Source organism: Chaetodon auriga, chromosome 5, assembly GCF_051107435.1.
Source record: "Chaetodon auriga isolate fChaAug3 chromosome 5, fChaAug3.hap1, whole genome shotgun sequence".
Taxonomy (NCBI): Eukaryota; Metazoa; Chordata; class Actinopteri; order Chaetodontiformes; family Chaetodontidae; genus Chaetodon; species Chaetodon auriga.
Window position 1 is genome coordinate 3,316,853 of NC_135078.1, and position 23,241 is coordinate 3,340,093.

A 23,241-nucleotide genomic window follows, 5' to 3' on the forward strand; every position below is an offset into this window, starting at 1 on the left:
CCGCTGCAAACAAGTTGTCCTTGAGTTGTAACATGCACACCAACCCTAAACAAATGACTGATAATTCATAATTCACATTGAGTTTTTGCTACATACTGAAATGGATGACTTGTGAATGTGAGATGATTGAAAATAAAAAGCATATTTGTATTTCTACTTGAGAAAATTCAGTGGAAGTGCTGCCAGTCTTTTCTCAAGTAGGAGGCTTTCTTTTCTGTCATTTCGGATCAAAACTGTTGTCTTCACATTGTGTCTGTCAAGCACATCAGGAGCTGAAGGGCCTTTTTGAATGGTGATGAACACACGGCTGCTGGAGAAGCCAGAGACACAGTCTGAGGTGATCTATTTTTCTCACAGCCAGATACTGTAACCTATACCGGCATTTATATTGTATGTGCCAAGGCTATTCCCTCTGCTCAGTCTGTCCCTCTTGCTGCTGCAGGACATGAGAGAGAGGCTTTTTCTGTAATAGATCTTGACCATGCTTTGGAATTGTTTGCTTTATTATGAAGATCATTTCTGGGTCATATTTTTCCTTTTCCTTTTTTGTTTTTCCTTTTATTTCATCAGACTTTCTCACCATACACTGTGAGATATTTCAGTAATATATTCAAGTGACTTCTTTTCCTCCACATGGTATCATCTTCTCCCTCTAATCTTGGCCTAGCAGAAGCTACAGATTGTTTGTTGGCACAACAATTTCTTGCTTGTCCCTTACAAAATATGTTTACATTGTAGTCATTTGCATTGCCAAAAATATTTTGGAAGAAACGGAACTTCTGCCTGGATTCCACTCATTGGCAACATTTGTAGGACAGAAAACACAAACAATTCAACTAGCTGCAGAGTTCTAGAAATGGCAATGGTTACTTCAACCAGGCTAACTGTTTCTCCCCATTTCCAGTCTTTATGCTAAGCTAAGCTAACCAGCTACAGGTGGTGGCTTCATCTTTACTGTACAGACAGGGGAGTGGCATGGATCTCCTCATGTAACTCTCAGAAACAACGCTCCTAAGGATATTTACAGGCACGAGTCTTCTCACTCACTGCAATCTGCAAATGAATGACTAGAAGTCCTACCACCACTGCGAGATGGGAAATCTCAATCCACACTCTTCTCCCGTGTGCTCACTTGGTGGTGGAGCGAGTTACTGAACTTAATTCAGTCAGCAGAATCCCTCCATCTTCAAAAATCTCCTGAAGACATTTTTCTTTCTCTCTCTCTCTCTCCAGCCTCTCATTTCAGCAGCACTCCTGCCATGTTGTATGGATGTGCACGTTGTATTGAGGCACTTATTCTCTTAAGTTTTCTCTTTGACCTACTGTGACTTGAACCTCATTTCTAAGCCACTTTGGATAAATGCGTCTGCCAAATGACTAAATGTAAATGTACAAGGTTGGTTTCCTTCACACATTCCTCTTCATACAGACCATGAGAACACTCGGAAAAGAAACCCCCCCCTGCTGTGTCCCAGTGTCATTGCTGTAAAGAGTGAAGTGCAGGCAGATGGTATGGAGCAGGAGCGATCCTGGATTTTGGGCACAATTGTCGTGAGTATGCAGAAACCCCCCCGGGACAAACAGAGAGAGAGATTTATGGCTGTGTAGCTGCTCAGCCGGGAAGAGTCATGACAAGCTTATGAAGAACTTCTGCTGTGAATGATTAACATTTACATTTAGAACTGCTGTTCTTCCTCTGCCTGCCCCTCCTCACTGTTGTACAGCACTCTGCATACCAACACACCGTGACTGTTGCTATTCTACATGTTGTGCCTCCTGACTGATGCACACACTGCACAGAGTTGGCTGTACCCATGAGGCTGCAGTCTCTGAATGCGTTAAATTGCTTGTTGTGTCATATGAACATAATAACCTATCCCACATGGAAACACAAGGCAGCATGTTAAAGCACATTTTCAGAGCTCTTAATATTCTGTAACTGCAGACATTTTTCTTCTGATAAAGTTCTTCAATATTTTAATCTTTCGATCAATAAAGAAGTTTAATTTCTGTTAAATGTATTTAGGAACCCTGTCCTATGAGCATTAGAATGATGTGTAGTTGAACTTCTAGTGGTCCAGGCAGGAACGTGCTAGCAGCAGCTGTCACTGAAGCTGTAATAATACTTTAAATTGTAATAAAAGTTGTAATAATATTAAAAGATCACTCCAGTGATCTAGTTTTGCACCTTCATAAAGTTGAAAACAGATCAGACAGATTGAAAGAATGAAAGATAAAAATCAAAAGAGCAGGCTCTGAGATCATCTGATCATGACTTTTAGCCTCCTGTTCAGATCCAAATGCACTGGATCCTACACTTCCCATAATGAACTGCAGGATGCATGTACTACAGCAAAAATGGTCTGTGCTTTGAAAAAAAATGACTGCAGTAGCACCTGTGCAATGCAGCTTTGCAGCCTGTATGTGTCTGAGACAGTGCTTTGTTTTCAAATAAAACGTGTTAGTGTGGACCCAGCCACTTGTCTGTTTCAGGTGAATCAATAGTAGCTATATGCTGACTTAATTTAAGAAAAAAAAGACATCATGATATCACTGAAGTTAGAATATTAAGTACATTTCTGGCAGGCATCACTATTGTGTGTTTGATATATAGTGAAATATTCACATTTTACTCATTTCCATTTTAAGTCACACAAAAAATGCATATCCAGTGTATCAGTTGGGTTGTGCAGAGTTACAGCATAACAGTTACACATTCTGATGAACTTTATCTTACAGAAAATGGACAGCATGTTTATACAAGAGATAAGAACAAAACAAACACAGCTCTAATCACATGTAATTTGTTAAATACTGATGATGATCGATAGATATCATTTTCAGCATCTTACTAATACATTGATCTTTTTTTGTCTTTTCCTGACATGAGTTATCTTAACTTAGTATCAGGACAGTCACTTTTCCTTATGTTATCTCAAAATGAGGATAATTTATTGCGATAAGAAACAAATGAAACACTGCCAAATGGAAACGAGAGGGAGAATGCATCAATAGACCACCGAGTGGAGAAAGGATTTCATTTGGCTTTCAACTTCCAATCAGGATCAGCAGCTCTTGTTGTGTTGCGGGGAGGCTCCAGAAGAGATTCAAGGAGACGACCCTTAAATAATGAGTCCTTCTATTAAGTGATGTCTGCTCACAGACTCATGACTGTAATCTGTAGCATTCTGCTGAAGAACAAAGAAACCTTTAGGATTCTAGTTTTTAGTTGTTTCACAGCTTCCCTTGTCTGTTTGTGTAAAACAGTATGATCAATATGAATTTAATATACAGTAAACCCTGATTCCCAAGAAGGTTGGGACAGTGTGTAAAACAGAATGGGATCATTTGCCAACCCTTTTTGACACATACTCAATTGAAAACAGTAAAAAGACCATATATTTAATATTTTACCGGATCAACGTCATTGATTTTTGGAATTATTTGAAACTATTCATCCACATGGCTACAAACCCCACCAGTTTTGCCTGCTGAGCTTTGTGGACCTGCTCAGATTGTGTTTATTTGGTCATTTTTCCTTGACTTTCATGCCTCTACCATGAGTGAATAGGCTACATAGTTAAATGGATTCTATTGTCATCTGTTTGCATTGTTTTTTATTGTTGGGATTTCCTACTTTTTTGTGCTGTACCAGTTGTGAATGGCATTGATCAAAGATTTGTAGCTGTTTCTTGCCAAAAGAAACATTCATCCTCATATGACCAAAAGTGTGTTGATGCTGTAAAGTGAAACACGATCAGGAAGTCTGCACATGGTGTTTTGAAAATTTACCAGGTTTCCTTGCTGGCTCCATCTGCTGTGCGTGGAATGACGTGTCATCTGTCAAAAGTAGTCGTGGAATGTATTCTCCTAGCAGAGCAGAGCAGAGAGCCGCTTCTGAAGAGTGGGTGGAACACACATTGTCCGAAATGGCGATGATCAGCTCCATTGCATGTGTTGCGGACAGAACATGTGCAGTGGAATTTAGGGGTGAATTTGATGCAGCAACATGTTTCAAACAAGTTGGGACAGGAGCAACTAAAGACTGGGAAAGATGTGGAATGCTCCAAAAACACCTGTTTGGAACATTCCACAGGTAAACAGGTTGATTGATAACAGGTGATAATATCATGATTGGGTATGAAAGGAGCATCCTGGAAAGGCTCAGTCATACAAGCAAGGATGGTAGAGAGGTTCACCACTTTGTGAACACATGATTGTCGAAAGGATGTTAGTACATGGACTCAGGGACACACAGTGTCTACACAGGAAGCGTAGAGTGTAGGTCACCCGTGTTTTGGCAGTAGTCAGAGCTGAACACACAAGTTAAGCACATAAAAAAGAAAAAACTTTAGATAAAAAAATACCATTACACAGCCTGTTTAGATAGCGGTGTTAATTAAAATAGAAGTGCGTACACAGCTTGTGTGCAGACAAGCATTTACAGCGTTTCATCAGTGTCATACATCCTCACAGTACCAATTTCTATTGTGCTGTTGTAATTGTGATAAACACTGGTACAATATGACTTGCAGTTCACACAGTTCAGCAGCTGTTACTACCATTGACTCGTGTTTGCAGCCTCATACATTATTTCAAGATGAACTGATGTTTAAAATGCTACACGTAGCACATGTTTTCCGGCCGATGTGTTTTTGACAAATGTTTGCTGATGAAGAAAAGTACTCGTAATGTTGAGCGTGTGCTGTTGTTGTGTGTGCAGGATCCTGGCCACTGTGGGGGCTGATTTTGACCTCAGAACTCTGAGGGCAGTGAGAGTGCTGCGGCCGCTCAAACTGGTCTCCGGCATTCCAAGTAAGTTAACCTTGCACTTTGACATGTTTTTTATCACAATTATTGTAACTCCAGGCACAGACGATAACACAGCACTAACAGAGTTGGTCAGGATGTGGTTAGCCTAGCCTAGCATCAAGACTGGAAACTAATTAAGTTAAGCTAATTTACACATTGCATCACATTTGTTTAATCTGCACATAAGAAGAAATGTAAAAACAGAGTTATGTGCTGGAGTGATTTCTAGTCTGTCAAACAACATTAAGGCTTAACAAAGCAGTGAGGTTGAAAAGAATGATCCTTAGGTCTGTTCAGAGGCCAAAACCACACTGCAGAAACACTGGATGGATGGTTAGACAGTTGTTAGTCAAGAAATACTTCTACTACATAACCATTAAAACCAAACAATAATAATAATAACAATCAAGCTGAATTTCTAAACAAATGAAATAAAACCTGTCAACTTGTGAGCTTTGGAGGTGTTGGTAGGTGTTGACAGAGCCAGACTAGCTATTTCCCTCTGCTTCTTGTCTTTATGCTAAGCTAGGCTAACCGCGTGCTGATGCTGGCTCTTTACCGAACACACAGACATGAGATTGGAATTGATCTTTTCATTACATTCTTAGAGTGAGCACATTTGTCAAAACAATCAACTATTCCTTTAAAGGAGAAAGGTCTGTGCAGATTTAGATTTATTTATTGTTGTCTGATGGCTTTAAATGAATAATCTTCACACTCAGTTTTGCCAGCAGTGCTCACTTACACCACGCCCTGCTCGCCCATGGTCGACCCACACATGTGCTTTTAATGCACTTGATTAGACATCTTCTCAGGATGGTGGATGGGTGCTGCTTGATCTCCCTCTCTCTCCTGTGCTCCTTGGTTAGCTCGCTAAACAAGAGGCAGAGACTGAGCAGCCACCAAGGCCAAATGCCTTACCTCACATTGTTAAACAAAGTATAAAATAATTCATGTATCTGCCCCATGAGTTGCATCCTCTCCAACACTTCATGGGTTCTGCTCATGCTACATCCTTTCACTAGATTTCATGAAAATCAGGCCCGTAGTTTTTCTGTTATCCTGCTGACAGACAGAAAAGCAGACAAACAAACCAAACATAAAACATGACCTCCTTGGCAGAGGTAACCCCACTCAAAAACAGAAATCTTTTAACATGAACACAGTGTCAGGTTGAATGAATTAAGTGCAGTGAAAAAGCAATTTAGTCTGATTTTCAGGTTAGCGAACCAAATTTGTGTCAAGCAAATTACCTGTGGTTCTGTCAGCAGATGGCTGAAGTGAATTAGGCTTCGACTTTGTGTCATATCCTTCTCTCTCACTGTCCCCATGTTTCCTGACTGTCCTCACAGTCTCACATTCCAGTAAAGGCACAAAAATAAAAATAAAAAATAGTCTCTTGTGTTTTCAAAAGCTTGCTTCTCTTGTCTGCTCCAGGTCTTCAGGTGGTATTGAAGTCCATTATGAAAGCCATGGTACCTCTGCTGCAGATCGGCCTGCTGCTCTTCTTCGCCATCCTCATGTTCGCCATCATTGGCCTTGACTTCTACATGGGCAAGTTCCATCGCACCTGCTTCAGGATAGACACAGGTAAGGTGTTAACCTAAGCACACAGTAAGTTGGTAGAGGACAAAGGACACTACACAGGGACAATCAAACCTTTTTCTAATGGTTTGTGTAGTGGCTAAAAATCTGATCCACTTCTGCTCCTTTGCTTGATCCAGCTGTCAAAAACATCCCAGTGTCTTACTGAGGTTTGTCAGATTTAGCCAATTTACTGCCAACATATAACCAGGTCAGCTGGCTCAGGGACGGAAGCAGGGTTGGCGGGGACCAGAATTGCTTTTGTTATTTTTTTTCATCAAACTTACTTGACTAATTTTGATCTTCAAGCCTACAATAGTGTGTTCATGGTGCATGGTGTATGGTGTATGGTGTTCATGGGGTAATTTTACATAATACTTCCTCAGCCTTCGCGACAAATACTGTAGCATGTTTGTGTATGTGTTTGTGTCATTGTGTATGTTTGTGCGTGTTTGTGGCTGTAGGCGAGCAGGCAGCAGAGTTCCCCTGTGGCCTGGAAGCTCCGGCGAGGACCTGCACCAATGGCACCGCCTGCCGGGAATACTGGATCGGACCCAGCTTTGGCATCACCAACTTTGACAATATCCTCTTCGCTGTTCTGACCGTTTTCCAGTGCATCACCATGGAGGGATGGGTGGACATCCTCTACAACGTGAGTCCATGTACAGGAAACAGCATCTGTTGTTTCTAAAGTACCATATTTGTAAGGGGATGGTGGTAAGAGATGGATGGGTTTACTGTGTTTTGAACTGTTGGCTCTAGATTGTAACCTCAGTGTATTATACACAGGGTATGTGCCCAGCCTGCTTCCACAATCTCTGAATGACTGCCAGGACTGTACGCTAACTTTTTTTGCACATTGCGCTGATGCTACAGAGGTTGAGAGTTTTGTAGCACAGGTGACAAAATTGTAGCATGAGTAGAAAACATCCGTTACTGTTTCTGAAAACAGCCACTTAAACAGGCACGTGGCAGGCAAAGGACATTAGTGTTGCATACAGAACATCATCCAAACCTTAACAAGAAATGTTTTCAGACAAACATTTTATTTATTTACCCATAATGCTAAATTGCAGGGACATAACACAACTTGCTATATATCATGCTTAAAATGCAGCATAAATCTCAGTAAATTTAGACCATAATATATACAGTATTTTTTTTATATTAAATTCATATTGATCAAGAGAAATCTGTAAAATGTTTGTGTTCTCTTATTAGTGTTTTACACAAACAGACAAGGGAAGCTGTGAAACAACTGAAAACTAGAATCCTAAAGGTTTCTTTGTTCTTCAGCAGAATGCTACAGATTACAGTCATGAGTCTGTGAGCAGACATCACTTAATAGAAGGACTCAGTATTTAAGGGTCGTCTCCTTGAATCTCTTCTGGAGCCTCCCTGCAGCAGCAACACAACAAGAGCTGCTGATCCTGATTGGAAGTTGAAAGCCAAATGAAATCCTTTCTCCACTCGGTGGTCTATTGATGCATTCTCCCTCTCATTTCCATTTGGCAGTGTTTCATTTGTTTCTTATCACAAAAAAATATTCTCATTTTGAGACAACATGAAGTGACTGACTGATTTTAACTGTGGACAGACCTCCTGCCTCAACATGTTTTAAAAAGCATGGCATTATTGTACCAATATGGCGGATGCCACGTTAGACTACAGTGATGACGTAGAATAGCGTTGCACCGTCAATTCACCTCACACACAAATAAGCACACAAACCTTCACCTCACACAAACAAGCAGCTCTGGTTGCGCCTCTGTGTGTGTGTGTGTGTGTGTGTGTGTGTGTGTGTGTGTGTGTGTGTGATCGGGTCAGATAAAAACTTTGAATAAAAAAGCTGTGAAATCAACATATTTCTTCAAACATCATGAAAAAGGTTAAATTGATTGCTCCCAACAAACCCAGCTTATGTATTGACAGGCTGACTGAAAGAAGAAAAACAAATGGACAAAGAGTTCAGCCAGTCTACAGTATACCAGCTAATGTAGTTACAGCAAGAGTTGTTGATTATGTGATGATACTTTGCTTCAGTATTGAATGATTTACAGTGGGACTATGTCACAGCCAGCAAGTGGCACAGAATAATTAATTAATATGCCAAATGCTTTTTTGGTAAAAGTATAAAGCACTTTGTATAAAAGTAGCATATAAATGCAGCCATGTACCTTTTAATAGACAACGTTTTCTACAGTTGGTTGATGACCACCTGGCAGTCAGACTTTTATGTTTTAACTAAATAATGATCAATGAAATCATATTTTTTTATTTACCTTTAGAGTAGATAGTTCAGCCATTCAGGTCATGAACATTATCACTAACAGTCATTCCTGTTATTAGATTTAGACTGAACTTTATTAATCCCAATTTGGGATCAATAAAGGTTAAACAATACACATAAACATAGAATAAAAATTAAGATAAAAGAGTGTTCTTAAAAAATACAACTACGTATGTAAACATAGAATAGCAGCAATTCTTAAAATACAACTAAGTGTATGTTATGATTTAACTTACATATGGCCACAATTTTAACACACATGCATTGAATTAGCCATCTAATTGTTGTTAAAAGTGCGCCTTTGGACACTAACAGTTAGTGAGGGGGCATCATGCAGCACAAGTGAGAGAGAACTGTTATGATAGCATTCAGTTAAATTCCTTACTTTGCAGTCATTTTTTCTGTTAATGATGAGCGTGCTCCCCAGTCAAACAAGTTAAAAAGCAGTGTGTGAAAGTATGTCAGTGAGGATGTTCAGGCTAGTCTGTCCTGTGCATCGTTGCTGAGACACTGTGCTTTTCCTCCTGACTGCTCCTTCCCCTCCCACCCTTCCTCGGGGGGTGATTAGAGGCAAGCATAAGAGCCTGCAGAGGATGACTCACACACAGCCACAGCTCCCATTAGGACCACAGCACTGCAGCCGTACTGCTAGCATGAAACGAATCACAGCTCTCTGCCATTTGCATAAAGTTAGGATTCTGTCATGCCAAGGAAACAATTATGCAATAGGTTAAATTATTAAACAGTTATAGTGGGAAAAGAATGTGTGCTTTGCAGTGTGAGTCTCTAGTAAGACTGAGGGGGGAACAGAAACACAGAGAAGGAGAGGAGGGAGGTAGAAAGCGATCAATAGTAGTTTGGTTGCTGAGAGCAAGAGAAGGCGTGGTGGGTAGAGAATGCTGCTTTGATGCTTCTTAGATGTCAAATAATTGTTTCCCCACTGTAACAGTTATTGGACACAGGAACATGATTGCAGCACAGAGATACACATTAACTCTTTTTTACCCCTCAGAGCAAGAATGAAAGCAGATTAAACACAAACCCCCTTACATAAGACATGAGGAAGTGGAGAGGAGTGAACCATAATCTGAACGTGATGTCATCTAAAGTGTTGCTGCTTTGTCAAGCACATAAACCGAATTTATTTATTCATTTAATTTGATGGTTTTGATATTTTGTAAATGTCCAGTTTATGGTGATAATATGTCATGATTTGGAGAAATAATTGAATAGTGTGTGTATATATCAGGGAAAATGGAAATGATGTCAGTATATCTGACTCAGAGTCAGAGTGTACTTTCTACCTGCCGCGCAGAAACTGATGTTTGATCCAAATATTTCTGCTGCTGAAAGACAACAGATGTCTCCTTCCCCTAACTATAATATCATCCCTGAAAACTCCAAATGGGAAATAACAAATAATGAAAATGAACGTTTTTCTGATAAATGATGAAAGTTTTATGTTGCTTTTATTAATCAGACCTACAGTTGCCAGAAATCCAGTCATTTTAATGAAATGATGAATCAGAACCCAAGTCAAGTCAATTTTATTTACACAGCCCAAAATCACAAATAACTAATTTGCCTGGAGGGGCTTTATAATCAGTACAGCATATGATACCCTGTATCCTCAGACCCCTGATTTGAATGAGGAAAACTCCCCCAAAAAACACATTTAACAGGAGACAGAGAGAGAGAGAGAGAACCAAGGAGAGGCAGGATCTCTTGGAACATGAAGATCTAGATTCAAAACATCTGGAATGAGGCACCGGAGCCGGAGAGCCAGGAGAGAGAGAGAGAGAGAGAGAGAGAGAGAGAGAGAGAGAGAGGTACAGAGAGGTCCCTGGATGGCTGATGGTCAAGGCTGAATGAAAAGAGAAGACAAGGAGGAGAAACTAGAGAGGGAGAGGGACAGAGAGACAGAGTGAGACAGAAAAACACACAGCTTGGACATTCGTGGGACAAAAGACAACAGATGGTTAGAGAGCTGAAGTGGCTTCCAGTAATCGTGTAGACAGGACAAACATGGACTATAAATCCTCGGGTTAGAGCAGGAGTTTGTTTTTCTTAACCTGCTTCAGGTCCTCATTTTCCCTTTGCTTATTGAGCTGATGGTCCTACTGGTTATGTTTATTCTGGTTCACTTCCTAATACTTCCCATTAGCATCTCCCCTTCCATTATCTTCACGATGAAGATTTAAGACCTTTGCTCCGTCAGTATCGGCCGCTGTCCTCATTCACATGATGAATAATCCCCATTAAACTGGAGTGTTAATCCAGAATTAGTCCAGGGCTGGGGGGTTAAGGGTTCCATTCCTTCATCCATCATTAGACAGCTCTCTTCATGTCTTCTGGATCACTGACAGACTGGTAATGTGCTTTGACCGTGCAGGCCGAGGTTGCTGTTTTGGCTGAATATGATTGGTGGATTCTCTGATTGAATTTTCAAGGGAGGAGTGACGGCTGTCTCATTTCCTGCCACTGGGGGACCCAGCTGTGTCCTCTTCATCAGAGTGGCCATCCATCATGGTCGGATGGGCCCTCGTCTGTCTCTGCCAAAGCTCTGACTCTCTAATGGGGATGGAGGGCAAAACTTAGACTGTCAATTTGTCATTAGGAGACCCCCAAGACCTCTCGGCCATAAACTCTGAGAGGCGCTCACCTTTTTATGCTGTGTCTGAAGAAAACCTTTAGATTGCATTAGAGATTGCCATACAGTACAGTAAGGATTTAGCATTAGAGATGAAAGAGTGAATCCTAAGAGCGGAGTAGATTTGGTGTTGAATCATCCAAACAATGTAAATTTTACATCGAAATAACCAACAACAAACTTTGGTCATTAAGAAGCCCCACACACACTGTAAAGAATCAGATTAGATGAATAGTTCCAACACAAAGCTTTGTCAGGCCTTGTGCTTCTCTCATATGAAAGGAGAGATGTCAAAACTGTAAATGTGTCTCCATAAAACATTGTAATGATGTTGCCAACATTCGAGCTGCTGCCCCTGCTCGGACATAACTTCCAGCTGCACTGTAGTTGTGATTTAGAAATCAGGCTGGATTTTCCTTGTTTCTCTGTAGAACACTCACATCCCCATATGCACACTGAAAGAATTTCAATCATTCTTTTTCTCCACACTGGCCCTGAGAAAAATCTCTCTCTTATGCAATTTCACTGTACAGTAAGTGATGGGGCACAAATCCACAGTCGTCATTCTGCCAGCATCGACAGGAAGAATTATTACAGCGACCAGTAAATCCTTCAGTGTACATATGGACATGCGAGGATTGTATTAAGACACACGGAGAAAGAATACGACCCTGCTCTTTAATACAGCTGTAAACACATTGTAATCTGAATGTTATTGGATCCATATGTGGAGGTGGTCAGATGTCAGCCAGGTGGAAATCTTAAAAATAATCTGATCAGGGATGCACCATGTTTGAAATCTGCCAGACTCGCTCGCCTAATTTGATGTGAATAATGAGAATTCTTATTAACAGCAGGTATATATAGAAAGACCAGTGATCAGATGTCACTATTTAGGTAAGATATCGCAACTTAGGTGTAGGTGTGAGTCAGACTGCAGAGTTTCTCTTGACTCTTCTCTTGACTGATGCAGCAGATCTGAATGCTAGCAATGCCAGTGTCCAGAAGAAAAAAATTCTTTTTGTTGTGTGTTTATTTTTATATATTTATCAATGCAAGAATTACATTCACCAGTGTAGTTTTTCAGTACTTAAAATTTTTAGTCTGTAACAGCCAGTTAGCAGACAAAACAACATTAAAGCTGTAGAAAGTCATTTCATTTTCTATCTTCCATCATTGTTTAGCATGACATAGGAAGCTTCGAAAGCATCTCATCATATTTCTTCTTCTTTAGTTTCATCGGTTCTTCTTTAGTCCATAGAAATGCATCACTTCCTGAGTTAATTTACTTCCAACAGCAGTATTAAAAGAGGGATTGGATTAAAGATTGACTTAACACAACACTCACAAACCCATATGTACATCGTTCAATGAAAAATTCATTCAAAACAAAACTGGCTATCCTCCAAACACTTTTTAGTACAAAGTTCCTTTCTTGTGTTACTACCAGCAATGAAAAGCTGTCTTGGAAACACTAATGAGTGTTTTCATGAAACAAGGACTGTGGATTTTGTTCCCCATTTCTTACAGCAGAATGACAGTAGGAAGGGATCATTACTCCATGGCCAGTTTGGACAGGTGGAATCATTACAGGGACCAATAACTCTTAACTGTACAGTCATGTGAGTATTGTTTGAAGACAAAATGGAAACCTGTCCTTTATTGCTTTGTTCATTTCTGCAACATATGAACCCTCTAAGCCAAAGCACAGAGATGATTACAGATGATTACAGTTGTCATTTTCTTCAGTGCCTCTTCCATACTGTAGTACAGTACCTGTCCCTGTGCCTAGGTGTGGTCTGTTAGCTTGGCCGCCTTTAAGTCTATGCAACCTGCTGTCCCGGTCTGCACTTTTCCACAAAGAAGAGGGCATCGTTGGCTTCGCCAGCCTTTTCAGCTTGTCAGGACTAGTTAGGGTCAGAGTTCCCCACCTCCTAGTGACACAGCATCCACTCACCTGTAGACAGCAGGCTGACTTTCAGATGCGATCAGACGGAGCTCTGGGGAGCAGGATGTTTACAAGGCGACTTGAGGACAGCAACACAAGATACAGTGCAGACTATTCACTGCCACTTGTCATCCAGCTCTGCTACAACTCCTCTCTCCCTGTATGCTTGAAGATGTAGAGGCGATGAAAGACTGTTTCCTTGCAATGCTGTAATTCTGTCAAATGAAAAAGATCAAATTTAAAGATATAGTTTATTAAAAGTGGCATGTATCATCAATCGTAGTTCAAGTCTGCTTCGTTGTGTTTGTGTGAGTCAGTACCTGTTATTTGCTGGTCTGTCTTCAGTGTCTCAGCCGTATGGGTGTGGTATTGCTGTTGAACTGATAGCTGTCCTTGTGGGGCACTTGTTGGGGCAGAACAGTGCTACTAATGGCTTTGCTATTGCTGTGTGTGCGCTCTCCATTATGTTAGCCAAGGTCTGAGGCAGCCTCACCCCGACACCAGCTAATGCACTCATACACCCAGCTCTCTACAGCCACTTCTAGCGCAGAGCAACATTATGACAGATGATTCCTGCTTTCTGACACAGCACCTTTGTGTAGGGATTCACTGGCAGCAGTTCATCATATATCATCCAGCCCCTTCCCCTGTTACTGCCCCTGCTGAGTTGTCTTTGTCATGAAGTAGACTGGTGGCTATCACAATCAGACAAACAAATGGAAAAAAAAATAAAAAACTGTGAAATTGAGTTCCCTGAAAGAGTCTACAGATATTGATTTTGCAACGTGGTACAACTTTATCTTGTTGTAAATGCCAACTGTTTGCCAGAGTGTGAATAAAAGATATGGCACATAATGTGTCATGTGTAGATAGCAAGATAGCATACAATGTATGTATTTAAGTTTCATTTAAAAGGAGCAAGAGCTGAATGATTTTGAGAAAACGTCAAATTTCAGGACCAGTGTTTCTACTACGATATAAATTTCCATAATATTTAGATTTTAGATTTAGATTCAACTTCACCATCATTGCACAAGTGCTGACACAATGAAATACAGTTTAGCCTCAAATCATAAGTACAGAGTAATGTGTGTATGTATAGTGGTAATACATAAACAAAGAGTAACGAGCAGTGTGTGAAATGAGTTTGCGAAGATATGCAGTATAGAAATGAAACTCTACTATTGTATTGGTGTATTGATATTGGCTTTATTTATTTTTTAACTTAACCAGAAAAGCCACAATAGGGCTTCAGATTGTTTACACCTCAATCAATTAAAACAATAAAACTATTGTCTCAGAATAATTTAGACCCTTCTCTAATGATGGAAATAATATTGAGGTGAACAGCACATATTAGATATCTACAGCAATGATTACAGATGTGCTGGGCTCACACATAAATGCAATTATAAAATCATGAATAATGTATGAATGCACAGCACATAGTTTTAATCACATCATTTGGACCAAACGTAATCACTTGAACATAATCTATCTATCGTGTTTCTCCATGAAAAGAAATATGGAAAGAACTCAGCTTCTAATAGTGTAGCTCTGTCAGGAAGCACTCCACAAGGTCCTCTGTCCTCTGTGACAATGGCAGCAGGTCACCATATAAAGATGTCAGATATAAGGATAATAATGATAATAAAAATCTTTATTTGTATAGCACCTTTCACACAGGAATTGCAGCTCAAAGTGCTTTATAAGAAAGCATCATCCATTGTTGTCCCTGTTGTTTGAGATGAGGAGACAAGCCGCTCCAGTGGCTGAGAAACATTGAGCTGGTGTAGCATTTATCTGATCCATGATCAGTTCCCCTGCTGATTGATCTGTGAGGAAGCAGCGAGAGTGAGAGTCCATGAACAGATTAAACTTTTGTCTCTATTATTATGATTCGTCCATGTGTTGATGCTGTTTATTAGCTTACACTAGTTAAACTGTTACTGTTGTAACTGAACTCCTGAAGAGTCCAAGTGCAAACCAAAGTGCCTTAAATGTCATCTGGATTTAAAGTAGGTGTGACACACTTGGAATGACAAGTTTAATTGGAGTCCTAGATATTACATTACTTTCTCAGTACATTAAAATGGTCATGACATGAAAATAGCTTTTTATTTCATAGTAACAGCTCCATGTTGTTGTTGTCTACTACCTGTTTACTATGTAGTGCACTATGTTTACCCTGTCTGCCAAAGTCAGGGGGCTTTGACCATGAATATCTTACTCCACAGAGTGTGAACATCCAGAAACAAGAAAACTCTTATCTAATGAATTTAATTCCTGAGCATTGAGTAGTAATTGTAAGTGAATTAACTACACTAAACAAGAGCTCCTTGAATGATCCTTTTTCTTCTGATTTGACCTTTGGTAGCTGGACAATCCGACTGAAAAATGTTAGCAGTTGAAAATCACACCAGCCAAATTAACTTGTTTCATGCAAAAGATGATTCATATCTAAAGTGCTTTCACCACCACACCACACAGTAGGCCCATCCCACAAGAACCAACCACAGCATCAACATTCAGCAGCACTCAGTCAGAACAATGGAAACTGCTGTTTACCAGAAATATCAATCAAACTAGAGTTTCAAGTAGCGGGTGGACCATTAATCAGAGATTTGTGGTTCAGTCCCCAACTTCTCCTGTGCATCTGTAGAAGTAGGAAGAGTTCAGAATGTAGCAATACCAGATATTGATCATGTTGAATTTCATCCAAATACTTCCAATCTGTAAAGTTTCCTTAGTGCTAAGGAATAAATCACAGTAAGGTGTGTCCACATGTGATCCAGCTGATATGCTTCCACTTGTCTTCATTATGCAGTAGGTTTAATGCTCTCTGTTGGCTGCACTGTGGTTTTTACAGTAAGGTTTAAAATGCAGATCGGTCCAGCTCTGTCAGCCTGAGGTGAGCTCCACTGGTCTGATTGGACTATTGATAGAAGAGGTTAAATGTTTAAAAATAGCTCTTCTGGGAGCAGAGATTGATGATGAGCCCATTCGAGGCTGAGACTTGGTTGGTAAAGCTCTCTAGTAATGTGTTAGTTTGGGACAAGAAAGGTTTTACCTGTCCACATAATGACACTGTACATGTACTGAAATACAATATGTTGTATAAAAAGACTGTAGCTACTATTGATGGTAGGTTGGCTGTTTACAATTGCTGGGTGGTGCAGGCTGTCCTGTGTCATGCTAGTGTCAGTACTCGTGACAATTCCCTCTGACCAGTCAATGCTCTGCAGTGTTTTCACATCACCTTTCACTCTCAGCTCCGCTTGCTTGAAGCTGTGAAGGTAACAGATGTTATCCACTATGGGGAAAAAAAGCCACGCGGTGGAAACTACTACAATCCGTTAGTTATTTCCATCATGGACCACAGTGTTGGTTAAGGAGGAAATAATTAGCACTGCACTTGTAGATTCACGTGCTTAACGAGCAAATTCCTAGAACTGCATGAGTGCCGATGGCTGACCAAATCCTTGATATCCAAATAGTGTCCAAATCAGATGTTCAGACCACCCCTTACATATATATATTCCACGTTTAAACATTGGCAAAGTTGGCTTTGCTGTAACTCTGCAGTAATATCCTCTTTGCTGCTAAGTGGGAGTTAGACTAGGTTTAATTAAGACAGACTAGGTTTTGCTACTGCTCTATGTGACCCTGCTATCAGAAGATATTTTATGATGCTCCATAGAAACTTTCAAATATTTCAAGATTGTCTTGTTAATCTAATACAGTTTTTCTTAAATTTTAACTAAAATGAGGCTCTGCAGTTAATGAATATTTGAAGATGAAAGCAAGTCAGTTTTTGGTCCACTTATGGGTAAAGCTCTACGACAACCTCAAACTCACAGTGTTTGACAAACAGTATTATGGCCTAAAAAGTTCAAAATAAAGATGAAGTTGTTAACGAATAGTTGCTTATCGACACATCCACAGGACACAGAGGAACATTAACATTCATTTGCTTCAGTCCACCTGATGAACATATGTTGAATATTCACTGTCTTGCCTTTAGCTGCTAAATCAGAGGTAGCAAACTCAATTTCATCCCAGGCCATATCAGCTTTATGGCTGCCCTCAAGGGGACTATATACATGTATCTACTTGTCATCATATTACACAGTTGCCTCTGCATTCAATTATTATTGTTTTTATTAATTACTTAATAATAAGTAACTAGCTCTGAAATACTTGGCTCTGTGTTTGGTAATAATGTGCCACTTTATCTCTATTTCTTTGGCACTGCCGCTGCCTCGTTACAAAGAAGACACACCGGCTGGTCTCCATTAAGCACAAACATTCTCTTTCCCATCTCTCATTAAATTGCCTTCCCTCCGTCAGCTTTCCTTTCTTGGACATTTTGTTAGGTTGCTACCATTAATGTTACCAGCTACAACCACCATTCTAGAATGCCGCTGCTTATTATATCCCGTGCCAGCTCTCGTGGGCCACATTGATGCTGTGCCGGTTTGACCTGCGGGCCTCGAGTTTGACGCGTGTGTTTAATGCTCCACGATATTCAGCAGTTAGTCTCAGACTTTGTCTGCCTGCTGTTTGGTGCTGGGCAGGAAGTTTACAGTGGCTTTTCAACAGCTAAGAGCCAGATGTTCTCTAAGGAATTGGTGAAGATCAAAACAGAGCTAAAATGAGAGTGAATGCTGATGTTTCTGTGTCTGCAGAATAAGAAATAACAGTACATAGGCAACTGTTTGCCGTCATGTTAGCCCCCATAACACCTTTAGAAGGTCATGGCCACAAGTGTGGAGGGCATAGACACGGATGTAGAGGTTGTTATAAGTCGACTCTGCATCAAGTTGACTTGATCCTAGTGAAAACATTAATTTAACTGCTCCAACCAACCACTACCACTGTTTCCATGTCAACTGAAAATAGCAGTGAACTTGAAAGAGGCTTTTTCTGCTTTTTTCAAATATTTTTCCATAGTTTTCCTTCACAGGTTGTTCATGCTTAATCTCGTGTCATTTGCAGTCTTGCATGCCATACAGCATGGGAGCATTGTATCCTGTAATTAAGCTGCATAATGCCTCAGTTGTGTGGAAAAGCAATTGGTGCTGCTTAGTTCAAAACACAGTAATGAGACTATTCCTGTATCTGACAAAACAATGAGCACATCTATGGATGCAAAATGAGAAATTAACACACGCTGCTGAATGATAGGAAGGCATCACAATGGGTTTCAGTAAATGAGTGCATCACCAGACAATTTCCAGTCATCAAATTAACCTCCCAAAGTAATAATCTGAGCGTGAGTACCCGCTGTAAAGAATTCTGTAAACATTAATACAGTAGAAAGCCCTCGGGCAGGGTGGAAGTCACAATGGAGAATATGAGCCTCAGATTGTGACTGCTGCTTCTGTCATTACTGCTTCACCAACAAACCACACACACAAACAAGCACACCTCTCCTCCACCACCAGTACCCAGTTTATTGTCTTATATTTCCAAAGGGAGCCGGTGATTTGACAGTAGAGACAGTAAAGTGAGAATAATATCCATTATAGCAGCGGAGCCTGTCATTTTTCTCGTAGTCTCACAGCTGAATAAGAAAGCAAATATGGCTCAGCGCTTTGCTCCCATCAGCACTTCTTTGATTATGGGTTTTCAGAGGTGTCGATGTTCTCTCCAGACCAGCAAGATACACAGCTATGATGCCTTTGAACCCACTAAGCAATGTTCTCTACAGCATATGGTCAAACGTAGTGTGCCCACTACACCTGTGGGATGAACTGGAACACTGACTGTGAGCCAGACCTCGTCTCCTAACATCAGTGTTGGGTCTAATGCTCTTGTGTCTGAATGGGGGCAGATCTCTGAAGCCAGGTTCCGACATCTTGCGAAAAGACTGAAACCAGAAGAGTGGAGGCTGGTATGCCCATGGTTAAACAATCACATACAGGGGTAATGTCTTCACGCTGAAAGTATGAAGAATTGTTTTTATCATTACATCATGCAGGATGATGTTTCTGTTATTTTGTCCATCCCCTGTGTGAAAACCAGTTTCAATGGACCTTGTCATTGGCTATCTGTTAATACTAGTACATATGATATATGAACAAAGTTATGTGGTCAGTGCATTACTAATTATAGATTTAAGCGATTTGGTTGAGCTGTTATTGAACTCTTTTACATAAAGACAGTGGGACAGGCGGTCTTAACAACTGCACGCCATTTCTAAATTATCATGCTTTGCAAAAATACCAGCATCTCTAGTAAATAATCAACTTAAACGTTTCCTCTCAGCACATTCTGTTCAAAGCATACACCAATCAGATCTTAGAAAAGAGCACAGCACTGTCACTGCTGCCACCCTTGTTTTAAATGTTATTATTATTATTATTGTTTGGCTTTTTGATGGGTTTTATTTATTTATGGTTTTTCAGCCCCTTAAATTACTTCTTTGCTGTCTTTTAATTTGCGCACTTAGGGAGCACGCTCAAAATGTTTTATTATTTTACTGATTTGGCTTTTTAATTATTTTCCCTTTTTATCTGGATTTTACTAAGCTTCCTATTTGTGTTTCTTGGTTTCTAGGATATGCAAATGAAATCTGTTCCTCAAAGTATTTTTCAGTTAAAGTCAGGTTTGAATGAATGAATCAATTAATGGTACGTAAGATTCCCATCTTCAGTAGAAGCCAAATGGCTTTGGCTCTGAGAGCCACCGGCAGAGTAGGCAAGTTAGAAAGTATTCAGAGATGGACTAACGCAACGAGACTAAGGCTTTTCATGCTGTTTGTGGACAGTAAGACAAATGTGGATAGTATATAGTAGTATTAGTAGTCTCATAATTGTATTAACAGTCCTGTTCTTTGTCACTTTGTGTTTATGCGTTTAGGCCAATGATGCCTCAGGGAACACATGGAACTGGCTGTACTTCATCCCCCTCATCATCATCGGCTCCTTCTTCATGCTCAACCTGGTTCTAGGTGTGCTGTCAGGGTGAGTACAAACTTTGATGTTGACCTGAGCTGAGCTTTTCCAGAGACAGTCTTTACATTTGTCTTTTTAGATTTAATGTGTTTGGTAATGTGATGGCTGCCTTGGTCAAGATAAAACGAAATGAGAAATCTTTGCTTTTGCATTTCTTCACATTTATCTTGCTCTCTGCCAAATGTCCATGATATGGAAACTCTCTTTTTATTCACATTATTAAATAAGATAAGAACTAAGTCTAAAACAACATGCTGGAATAGCTGCATGGATTCTCCTTGCTGCCACTGCAGCAATAGTATCCTCAGGTCAGCACTGTGAGGATGGTTATACCCTCAATCAAACGTATTAAAACTGTTGAGAGGATATGCTGAAAAACAGGACCGGATTCGTCTATATGGCTGGCAATTAGTGTATTCCACCTCAAGAGGTACTCATTTTTCTGCTATGAAAGAAAAAAAAAAAAGAAATATGAATAAGAAAACCAGAATGAGCACCATATCTACCGACTCCATAGTTTTGTCTTCTAACTTCCTGTCTGCACCAGAAGTGGGAATTTGTCGTGTTGTGTATATTGACACTTTGCAAAAATCTGACCAGTTTTCTAACATACTGTACGGCGTGAAGGACTGAGAGACTGTCTTCTACAGCAGTCTGACAAACATCAACCACTGTTTACAAAGCATCACAAATAAAACCAGGTGTTTGTGCTTTATTATGTGTTTATACCAACTTGATACCACAGCCATTCAAAATGTGTGCTAATGTAAATACAATATTTATATGTCCCAAAAAATTATTGTGCAATTATTGCATGAAAATACAGCAAGAGTAGGTCAAATCCGGGTATATGGCTGGACCGTGTACTGTCACTGTCCTGAACTGTGGCCAGACTGTTACATGGAAAGTCAGCGGTGGTGTCTATAATATGAGTTCCTGGATATTAAATGTTCATTGCAATTTTCTGTAGCGTTCCCTGTAGTGTTTGTTCTTAAAGTGTACTGACATTGCATATCACCATATGATTAAGCTTTGTTTGAGTTAATACATGCAATAATACATGCAGAACAATACATTCCACTCACATCTTGTTGTGGTTTTGTGTATTGTCTGTTCACTATCATTTCATTCAATCGGACAAAAAAAAAACAAAAAGCGTTCAGAATTTCGTTTTTGTTTTTTCGGAAAAAAAGAAAATTACTGTGTTTTCCTTTGAAATGAAGTGTGTAGTAAAAAAACAAGAAAATCAAAATCAAAATACAAGTCTGACGCCTACTCTCTCAAGAAGTGATGGACTGATTATCTTACAGGTGTTAGATTACTAATGAAGCTTGTCATTTAGCATATGTCATTAGATGACATATGCTAAATCAAAGCGCCAGTTAGGGGAACAAGAGTGTTACTGGCTCCTCCTATACTATTCATAGTGCATCACAGGATAACTGTCTAACAGGAGGAACAGCAGGAAACCTTGTGCAAGGTCGGAAACGCTATTTCTGCACACTTGCTCACTCCTACATTCAAACAGATGATACACTGACCCCAAAGTAATAGTAAATGTGCCTCACTGTGACAGTCTCCAGAGGATATAACTCAGGACTGTTCATGCCTATTCATTAGTGGGGAAGCTTCAACACTCCACCAACCAATGGTGTAACGTCATCTCTTCAGGGACAGACTGTATAGAGGGCTGTCCCCTCTTTGCTGCGCTCCAGCCAGTAAAGAGCAGGACAGAGCTGCTAACATTAGCCTAAAGTCTTATAGCATCCAGGACCAGCTTCAACACACTGAAGAAATACACAGTGGATGTGTATGAGCATTGCTTTAACATGTTCTTAAGATTGTCACGCTATAATGGGACATTCAGAAGAGAGCTTTAGTAAAAAGTCTTTGAAAATACCAATGTTAAGGATGACTTTTCATGTCAGATCATCACAAACAAGAATTCTTTAACTTGGATTCAAGCGTCCACATATAGAGATTTTTCCTTCTTCCTGAGTGTGCACTTCTCTTGCATTTACTAATTTAGGCAAATTCCACATCTGCGGCAGCTCCAATGTAATATTCATGAGGTTTTATTAAAACATAAATTCACGTGATTATACAAGTCTGCCACACCATGAGCAGACGTTAGACTGTGCATGGTGTGCAGAGCCTGGCATTGTAATTCTGTGGAATACACTTCCTCATTTATAAAGCAGCACAAGTAGCAGATGCTGAGTTGTCATCACCATTGAATAGAGCATCGTGGGAGAAGGCTGTGTTTTTATTGCCTCTTCTGTAATATTGCTTTGCAGTTATTATCATCCCTCTTCAGCTGCAGCAGTCTGTGGGTGTTCGTCCCCGTCCTCCTCTCATGTGCAGCATCTTATCTACAGTATATCATCCATACCAAATCATGTAGGACTTTTCCACTGGGGTGGGTCAGCTGTGTCAGTTGCGAGGTTGCTGGTCCAAATCTGCTAAACTTTTTTTCATATTGTGTGGAATACATGTGTTTTTTTCAGGGAACCAGGGCAGGGATGTCAGGGTCAATGAAACACAGACTTGTTTCTTTGTTCCTGTTTAAACCCTGGTGGCTGGATTTTATGCCTCCGGTCGGAGATCTCATGTTTTCAGGTTGTCCCTCACATTCCAGTGAACAGAATATCTCAAAGATGAACTGATTAGCTGATGAAGTGGTCAAAGGTCAGAATTCATACTCTAATTATGACAACATTTTACTGTCTCATAGGATAAAATGATCAGTGATGACGTTTTATAATCAATAGGTCAAAGGTCATCTTCACTGTGACATCATAAAGTTCTAAAAAGCACTTTTCTGGCCATTATTCAATCTAACTCATGAACAGAAGCACTCAGGAAACTGTGCTGATTGTTTAGATCTTCTGTGCTGTCGGGTTGAAAATGTGTTTGAAGCGTCCATATTTTACAATTTCTAGTTTCTTTGCAGCATTGTAGTCCCCACAGGCTCATTGGTTTTGCTGATATTGAGCTT

The 23,241-nt window shown here is 40.1% G+C and overlaps 1 protein-coding gene across 1 annotated transcript in view; it reads left to right on the top strand.

Moving 5' to 3' along the window:
- Window positions 1–23,241, top strand: part of cacna1ba (calcium channel, voltage-dependent, N type, alpha 1B subunit, a) — a 141,431-nt gene that overhangs the window by 39,012 nt on the left and 79,178 nt on the right. Inside the window, exons 4-7 of the mRNA XM_076730100.1 lie at window positions 4,724–4,815; window positions 6,250–6,402; window positions 6,861–7,048; window positions 20,149–20,252. Of these exons, the coding sequence (XP_076586215.1) occupies window positions 4,724–4,815; window positions 6,250–6,402; window positions 6,861–7,048; window positions 20,149–20,252 (537 nt within the window). The remainder of the gene's footprint in view (window positions 1–4,723; window positions 4,816–6,249; window positions 6,403–6,860; window positions 7,049–20,148; window positions 20,253–23,241) is intronic.